At 45.0% G+C, this 8,666-nt stretch overlaps 2 protein-coding genes across 3 annotated transcripts; both read left to right on the top strand.

The window, feature by feature from the left end:
- The first annotated feature begins 594 nt into the window (after positions 1-594).
- Positions 595-4,352, top strand: LOC136452565 (single-stranded DNA-binding protein, mitochondrial-like). 2 transcript variants are annotated; one of them, XR_010758854.1, is made up of 5 exons: positions 595-929; positions 1,035-1,261; positions 1,768-1,868; positions 3,569-3,696; positions 4,015-4,352. XR_010758854.1 is itself a non-coding variant. In XM_066453169.1 (4 exons), the coding sequence occupies exons 1-4, from the start codon at positions 660-662 to the stop codon at positions 3,640-3,642; spliced, it is 672 nt and encodes a 223-aa protein (XP_066309266.1). In that variant the 5' UTR covers positions 595-659; the 3' UTR covers positions 3,643-3,884. The 2 variants fall into 2 exon arrangements, 1 of the variants encoding a protein (XP_066309266.1); XM_066453169.1 differs by lacking the exon at positions 4,015-4,352 and having other exon boundaries at positions 3,569-3,884.
- Positions 4,353-6,919: 2,567 nt separating this feature from the next.
- On the top strand, positions 6,920-8,250 carry LOC136452564 (protein MIZU-KUSSEI 1-like). The gene has a single exon (XM_066453168.1). It carries the CDS (start codon positions 7,077-7,079, stop codon positions 7,947-7,949), a length of 873 nt encoding a protein of 290 aa, XP_066309265.1. The 5' UTR covers positions 6,920-7,076; the 3' UTR covers positions 7,950-8,250.
- The last annotated feature ends 416 nt before the right edge of the window (positions 8,251-8,666 follow it).

Raw genomic sequence — 8,666 nt, 5'->3', positions numbered from 1 at the left:
TTGCTAGCTATATAAGAGATACTTACGTGTTGCATTTCTACCGTAGGGGAGCGAATTGAAGAGCATGTTATAAGTTGCAAAGTAGAAACATAGTACAGTGATCTATAGAATCAATTTCATCTTCCACCCTATGGATTTGAGATATGCTTATAAATCAACTTTAGAAAGTGGTGGAGTGTCAAATTCCAAGCCAAATAGCCTAATTTATTAAGTAGATTTCAATTCATCCGAATAAAAAAATAATCCAAACGGCCCCTCAATTCAAATCCTGTCCTCGCCCTTGCCGTGTTCTTGCTTCCTCTCTCCCTCCTTCTCCACCACGCAATCGCTAACATCCTGTTAGCCTTGGGAACGGGAAAAATTCGGAGGAGGAACGGAGGAGAAACATGCAGACGGGACTGTTAAGCTAGGGGCGCGTTGATGGGGCAGGATAGGAGAAGCCATTAAATTAAAAGGAATGCAAATCTGCTTCCAAAGTATCGTACCGTGGTGATACAGCCCAGCCCACCGTGGCGATACAGCTCGGCCCATGCAACGGCCCCGTCCACCTGACCCGTGACAGCTAGGTTTTGCAGAGGGTTTACCGCCGTCGACGATTCCTGCCTACTGCCTCTTCCCTCCCCTCCGCTCTGCCTCTCCTCTCCTCGCGGCGTGCATCCATGGCGGACTCCTCCGCCTCCCTCCTCGCCCGCCGCCTCATCCTGTCCCGCCGCTTCCTGTCATCCCCCCTCAGCTCCTTCTCCACCACCACGACGCCCAGTTCCTCGACCTCTTCCCCCTCGTTCAACGGATCCGATGCGGAGTCCGACCCTGAGCACGAGCACGACCAGCCCCCCGCGGGCCAGGACCGTCAGCAGACGTCGAACCGCCCGCGCCCGCCAGACACCACCCGCCCTCTCGAGAACGGCCTCGATCCTGGCATCTACAAGGTTGGATTGGAGCTCTTGATTCTCCCCTACCCCATTTTGGGTTTAATTTGGTGCCAACTGATCTGAGCTCACGCGGTGGTTTCCCGCTTTTGGCGGGCTGTGAAGGCGATACTGGTGGGGAAGGTCGGGCAGGAGCCGATGCAGAAGCGGCTGCGGAATGGGAGGACCGTCGTGCTCTTCTCGCTCGGCACCGGCGGCATCCGCAACAACCGCCGCCCGCTGGATCGCGAGGAGCCGCACCAGTACGCCGACAGGTGCTCCGTGCAGTGGCACCGCGTCTGCGTCTACCCAGAGCGCCTCGGCACCGTCGCGCTTAAGAACGTCAAGACTGGGTGAGCCCCTTGCCTCCTTGTAGTAATGCTGTTGGAATTTACCTTCAAGAGAAATGTAATTTTCAGCCGAATGGCTGGGAGTTAGCAAGAGGGCAGCTTTGGTTACTCCTATTTGGTTGCCATATATCGAGTATGGATTTGCCTCCATGGTTAATGTGCCATGCTTTGAAACTTGATGCAAAAAGGGAGGATAACATTAGTCCTTTAGCCGACATTTGAACTATAACTGACGTTATTTGGTTGGGGAAAAATGAGTGTAGGGTTCTTTTTGTAGACAATTGCTTACGTAGCCATTTTGAGTTCACTTTCTATTGAAATGATTTAGTGGCTACTTTCATGTTTTGGGTGGATTTCATTTTCGTTTGGTGAAGTGCAGCATTGTTCAGATTTATTATAGTTTTATAAGATTCACAGTTCCTTTATCAGTTTGATTAATTAGGTTGATTGATTTTCTAACCTTAAGAAATGCTGATACATTCAAATATGCATCGATTGCAACATTTCAGAACTGTTCTCTACTTGGAAGGAAATCTTGAGACCAAAGTGTTCTGTGATCCAATTACTGGGCTGGTTAGACGCATAAGAGAAATAGCTGTGCGTTCAAGTGGTATGCTTCTTGCACTATCAATTTACATTTATAGCGTATATTGCCTTTTGTAGGCCATGATTGAATTTTCAACTTATCTATTCCTCATGGCTCTGTTTTAACTAGTTCCCTCTCTTGTCCTTATTGAATAGAAGGGGAACAGTTTAGAATCTTCAATGAATGTATATCATCAAGGAATATAGTAAAATGAGGAACTATTACACCCACAACTTACTACTTTTAGAAATTCATCTGCACCTAGATTCATGCCAGCGGCAAATACAATATAAGCATTTGCATAGATGGTCAATCACATTCCAGCAATAATCATCATCAACAACAACAACAACAAAGCCTTTAAGTCCCAAACAAGTTGGGGTAGGCTAGAGTTGAAACCCAGCAGAAGCAATCAAGGTTCAGGCACGTGAATAGCTGTCTTCCAAGCACTCCTATCTAAGGCTAAGTCTTTGGGTATATTCCATCCTTTCAAGTCTCCTTTTATTGCCTCTACCCAAGTCAACTTCGGTCTTCCTCTGCCTCTCTTCACGTTACTATCCTGGCTTAGGATTCCACTACGCACCGGTGCCTCTAGAGGTCTCCGTTGGACATGTCCAAACCATCTCAACCGGTGTTGGACAAGTTTTTCTTCAATTGGTGCTACCCCTAATCTATCACGTATATCATCGTTCCGAACTCGATCCCTTCTTGTATGACCGCAACTCCAACGCAACATACGCAGCTGAGTCACATTCCAGCAATAATATAGCAATTTTAGCTTTTGGGTATATCTCCTGTCCTACCAATGTTTAAATAATGAAGAGTTGGCGAATATTACACTGTTTGGAATTGTGAGTTTAATTGTTGATGTGACATGCCTCCATCTGTCTCAAATGTGCTGGTATAAAGATTGTAGACCAAGAATCTTGGAGATGTTCTCTTTCATTTTATTAGTACTCCCTCCGTTCCAAATTATAAGTCGCTTTGACTTTTTTTGGTACATAGATTTTGCTATGTATCTAGACATACGTTATATCTAGATAGGGCGTACCCAGTGCAGAGAGCTCCCGCTCTGTGCGGGGTCTGGGGAAGGGTGTTAGTGGCAAGCCTTACCCTCGCCTGTGCAATGCGAGGAGACCGCGACTCGAACCCGGGACCTTCCGGTCACAGGCAGTAAGACTCTACCGCTTGCACCAGGCCCGCCCTTCGTACGTTATATCTAGATATGTAATAAAATTGATGTACCAAAAAAGTCAAAGCGACTTATAATTTGAAACGGTAAGGCACTCCTGAAGATTACCCAAACACATATATCTTGGAATTTGAGGCCTGATATTTTCATTAATTCTTTCATGTGATAACACAATTAATAATGTTTCATGTGGAATAACTCTTAATCTAATCCACTTAAACTCGAAAAGCATAGTAGAACCACTTCCAAGTTTATGTGAACTAATACAATGAGACCATACAAATGTTTCATATCTGAGTTAAGCATCATCCTCCATTTTTCAAATATTCATGGCGGTAAACCCTTGTGTAGGTGGTTTCGCAGCGTTCAGAACCTAGGTTATTTGATTCTCTTTTCATAAGTTATTTGGCTCTATTTTCATATCTTTTTTGTTTCCTTATGCAAAGTAATGTTAGATCTCATGTGGACAGATTATGTTGAGATTTTGTACTGGTGTTTATGCCTACCAGATTATGACATTGTCATGTAACAGGTCGTCTCTTGTTTCTGGGTAATGACACCAATGCTCCAAAGTTAGGTGAAGTCAAGGGCGTCGGCTACTTCTGATATTGATTTATGTTTAACTGAGCATACTGGTTGGCAGAGTCAACTGAGATGGAGGTATTATCACAGCGGTGTTACTTGTTCTATATTATTGATATCTGAGTTGACCAACAAATCCTGGTTGTGGTTTGGGTCTTTAGCTGTGTTGAATTTTATCAGATTCCTGCTTTCTCAATCTCTCAACACCATTGTAGATGCCTTGTAATCGTTGAGCAGCATCCTAATTTAACACTAGACATGCTCTACAGAGTTGTTTCTACCTTTCTATCCTTTTTAGTTTTTTTTTTCATAGAAATGTTTCGTCTTCTCTAGGGACGAAGAGTTATTCCAATTTCCATCCCATAAAATTTATGCATTTCAGTGGTGTTGTGTCAGGAAGACTCGACACAAGTGGAGTGGAATGGCACATGGCTCAAAGAGGCATCATGCCGGATTTATTTCATTATCATTGGCCGCCAAAAGTACATGGGGAGGGGGGTATTTATACGAGGGGACCTTTGGCTATGTAATTGTTTTTTGCCATTTTAGTCTTCTCTTTTGCAAGGTCTTTTAGCGATTCTACCTTTTGATGTCTTTTAGCTAGTCTAGAAATATTCACCAATCCCTGGGTGGACGAAATCCCTTGACTCTGACAAAAAAAATGCTTTGACACTTTTTAGATGTAGATGTAGATAGATAGAGAGGAGATATTGGCCATGTTCGCTTCAACTACTTTAACAGTACTTTTTAGTGAATAAACAGTGTTTTTCTCTCACAAAGCATCAGCATATGCTAAATTTCAGCGAAACGAACAGGGCTATTATAGTGGGTTTCTTGTGCACAAGGAAATATATGTGTTAGTGTTTCTGCGATGCTGAGGAGTGCCCTGATGTTTCCGATCAGACAACACGAGACTCCGACCCATCTCCGTCGTCTCGGCCCAAGAGAGGCCGCCAGCCCAATGCATGTCTTTGGTCCAGAGTGGAAGGATAGCTCTTGTATAAATGCTAGCACATTTGAGAGCAATCATGCGAGAGCACTGAGGGTGACCTTGCCCGCATTGAAGCACAGCTGCAGCAGTCACTGTCGTCGTACTTTGCTGCCCCTTGCCTATTCTTTTTTTTTTCAGGAGTCAGGAGGCAGCTTGGACGCATTTGGACGACCTCTAGACACGGGTCGGCAAGGCCCTGTGTAGTTCCACTCCAAAATGTCAATTTTTTTAAGAATTTTTGTCACATCGAATTTTTAGACGCATGCATGAAGCATTAAATATAAATAAAAAATAAAACTAATTACACAGTTTAGACGAAATTCACGAGACGAATCTTTTAAGTCTAATTAGACTATGATTGGACACTAATTACCAAATAACAACGAAAATGCTACAGTAATATTTCGCCAAAAATTTTGCCATCTAAACGGTACCCAAATTCAACCTACGCGTGCCTTTGGAGTTTGGATTGCCGAGGGAATCTCTGTTACTGCTGAGGACCGGCTCCTAAACAATAGTACTTAGTTAACTTGTCAACCTCCTGATCAGAACTGACAAAGAGTCCGTACACTCCAAGGCACCATGTGCCGAATTGGCTTTCAGAGAGCGACACACATGCTTGCATAATTACTCCCGTACCTGGATTAAGGAGTTTGTCCCCCAATAAAGATACAGTTTGTTCAAACGCTCAAATGCTAGTCAGCACTGGGCCACCAAACTGATTGAATTTCGTCACTCAATGCTAGCCGGAAATTCACCTACATTCCCTGCTAGGATCGGTACTACTCGTATTGTATCCTCGTATTGTTCTTTTTTCTTGCCGTATTTCGTGTATCGAGCTCAGGATTTATTAATCGGTCAACGTATAGAATAAAATCAGTATGCATGCAAGGATTTAAAATATGACTATATAACGCCTATAGATAAAAGACACTCCTAGAAACAACACACACACACACACACACACACACACATACATATATATATTTCAATAAGCAAATATATGAAAATCAATTAAAATTTACATAAATATTTCAATACATATAAATATTTATCAATAAATAAATTTAAGTATAATAAAAAAATCATATTAAACCGAAGTACTTAAAACTAATATGATTATCCACATTAAAGATAATTGAAATTAACCTTTATATCATCAATAATATTAAAATTATCATAAATATTTTTTTTATAGTTTTATATTACAATGAATATGAGTTACAAAGTTATCATGAATTAAACTTAACCTTTATGAATATTAAAATAGTTTAAATGATCCCTATGGTCTGTTATATTAAATTATTATCGTTTACACTTCATTAGTCATAGATATAAGTTTTAGATGATTTTACTCAGTATTTTTTTCTTCACGGATACAAATAATGTCAGATATTACGTATTTTTTAAATATAGATAGAGAATAATTGCAAAAATAGAATCCGAGTATATCCATTTAGCATCCATATTAAAATCAGTTATAAACATAGATATACATATTAACATTAAAACAAATACGAATATCAGCCTATTTGCAGCCTGTTCGTTTGGCTGTGGCTTGTCGTAAACGATCGTAAATTTTCAGCCGGAACAGTATTTTTCTCTCACACAAACCAGCCAGCAGTACTTCTTCACGAACCAGCAACGATACGAACCAGCCAACCGAACAGGCTGTTGGTTCATGAACAAACTTGCTATGCCAAAGCTTAGTCATGATGTAGTTTTTCCGGCAACTGTTTAGTTCAATACCACAACTAGAGTGTGCCACACTTTCCTAGCACCATGTCGCACATGTTAAACTCATTTTCGTGCCAAATTTTGCTATAAGTATGGTTTCAATTTTATTCGTCGCACTTTCTGTGGCGGCCACAATTTGCTCTAAGGTTAGACATGACAAACTTTAGCAACAACCAAACACGTAGACATCTGGATCCATCCTCTAGCAACAACCAAACACGCAGACATCTGGATCCATCCTCTGAACGGGAACAAGCTTTGGACATTTACTACAGGTTCACCACAACATCAGAACATCTTCAGCATGTTTATTTGGGTGTGGCTTGTCGTAAACTATTGTAAATTTTTAGTCAGAACAGTATTTTTCTTTCACACAAATCAACCCATAATATGAACCAACCAACCGCACATGCTGCTTGAGAACACTATAGTAGTATACCAGTACTCTACCAGTAAACTATTCACCTGTCAAACGAAGGCGTGCTAAACCATCATGCCCTCCTCCTCTCCAACATACACATCAGAGCAGGAGCAGAGCCAGGCCGGGAACAAGACAAAGCCGAGAAGCTCTCGCGCTTCTCTTCTCTCTCTCCCCTGCCTGCTGCTGTGCTCAGTTTGGTGGGTTCTGCTCACCAGTCTCGCTCGCAGTATACAAAGCCTCCATCCTACTGCGCACTCGGAGACCACGGACTGGGAGGGAATACCACACTCTCGCCCACAGCTAGGAACCATGAGGACCATCATGGCGAGGAGTCCCCACGAGTCCTCCTTCTCCTTCTCCCGGAGGAACTTCAAGTGGCCGGTTCTTGTCAAGAGCAGCAGCCATGGCGCCGCGGCCGGTGGCGGGGAGGACGGCTCCGGCAAGGGCTCGGAGGCCGACGACGAGGACGAGTCGGCCATGGCGTTCTCCTCCAGCTGCCCGTCGTTCCACTCGGAGGACTTCGTGTCCCCGCCGCCCAAGGCGCCACCTCCACCTAAGCAGCGCAGCAAGAAGTGCCGCACGGCGGTCTCCCGGCTGCGCACGGCGCTTGCCGCGGCCATCGCCGGCCGGCACCGGCAGGTCGGGCTCGGAGCGCGGCTCACGGGCACGCTCTACGGCCACCGCCGCGGCCACGTGCACCTCGCGTTCCAGGTGGACCCGCGCGCGTGCCCCGCGCTGCTGCTCGAGCTCGCCGCGCCCACGGCGTCCCTGGTGCGCGAGATGGCCTCGGGCCTCGTCCGCATCGCGCTCGAGTGCGACCGCGCCAAGGGCGCCGCCTGCGCCGCGGCCGCGACCAATGGCGGCGGCTGCTGCTGCAGGAAGCTGGTTGAGGAGAAGGCGTGGCGCGCCTACTGCAACGGCAAGGGCTGCGGGTACGCGGTGCGGCGGGAGTGCGGCGCCGCGGACTGGCGCGTGCTGCGCGCGCTGGAGCCCGTGTCTATGGGCGCGGGCGTCATACCGGCGGCGTGCGGCGGTGGCGAGGGCGACGTCATGTACATGCGCGCTCGCTTCGAGCGCGTCGTGGGCTCCCGCGACTCGGAGGCATTCTACATGATGAACCCGGACAGCAGCACCGGCGGCAATGGCGGCCCGGAGCTTAGCATCTACCTTCTTAGAGTTTGATCACGCATTTACCTTCGCTGCGCCTGCGACAGCCACCGCGATCTTGCATGCTTTAAGCTGCTGTCTTCTAGTACGTGTGTGTTCCTCGTGCTTATTGTTATTGGTGTTGTGGTTGTGAAAAATGCGTGTCAGTTTAGACTTGAGGCCGCTGCAGAATGAAATTGATTGGAAAACTTTCTTTTTTGGGCGTTTCTGGGAGGTGTGGCTGGATTTCCCATATATTGTGAATTTGTGATGTTGGTCAATCATCTCTCCTCTGCAGTAAGGTCACAGAGTAAGGTCTAAGAGTAGAGGTGACGGTGTTGTAAGATTATAATGCAGTAAAGAGTTCTTCCACTAAATCGGTTTCGCTAATCAGCGTTTGTTACTTCAGTGGAACCGACGTAATCGAAAGAATGAAACAAAACTCTGTGACCTTTAAAATAGACTCATCTCTAAAAGTATGAGCAATTTTTTAGAGGTGGCTTGATTCGGACCGATTTGTAGACTCTATTGCAAGTTCCTGCCCCCAATTTCTCTGTCCCCAATTTCTAAGGAGAAATCCCGACAATTTTGAATTTTTGAAACTGTGCTGGCAAGCAAATTCCTAGGGTAAATCCCATTCAGTTAGGATATCTTAGCTATGTTTCTTTGAAACAACATCTAACACTTAAAATGCCAAGCAAACTTTATCACTACTATCAGATGATGGAGCTCTAGAATAGCATTATAGCCATG

This window comes from Miscanthus floridulus, chromosome 5, assembly GCF_019320115.1.
Source record: "Miscanthus floridulus cultivar M001 chromosome 5, ASM1932011v1, whole genome shotgun sequence".
NCBI lineage: Eukaryota > Viridiplantae > Streptophyta > Magnoliopsida > Poales > Poaceae > Miscanthus > Miscanthus floridulus.
Note: the sequence above shows the minus strand (reverse complement) of the source record. Positions and strands in the feature narration are given on the sequence as shown.

Excerpts from the sequence above, each read along its gene's own strand:
- LOC136452565 (XM_066453169.1), top strand. The coding sequence starts at position 660 with ATGGCGGACTCCTCCGCCTCCCTCCTCGCCCGCCGCCTCATCCTGTCC. Across the intron at positions 930-1,034 it reads TCGATCCTGGCATCTACAAG|GCGATACTGGTGGGGAAGGT; the intron begins GTTGGATTGGAG and ends CGGGCTGTGAAG. Across the intron at positions 1,262-1,767 it reads CTTAAGAACGTCAAGACTGG|AACTGTTCTCTACTTGGAAG; the intron begins GTGAGCCCCTTG and ends GCAACATTTCAG.
- LOC136452564 (XM_066453168.1), top strand. The coding sequence starts at position 7,077 with ATGAGGACCATCATGGCGAGGAGTCCCCACGAGTCCTCCTTCTCCTTC.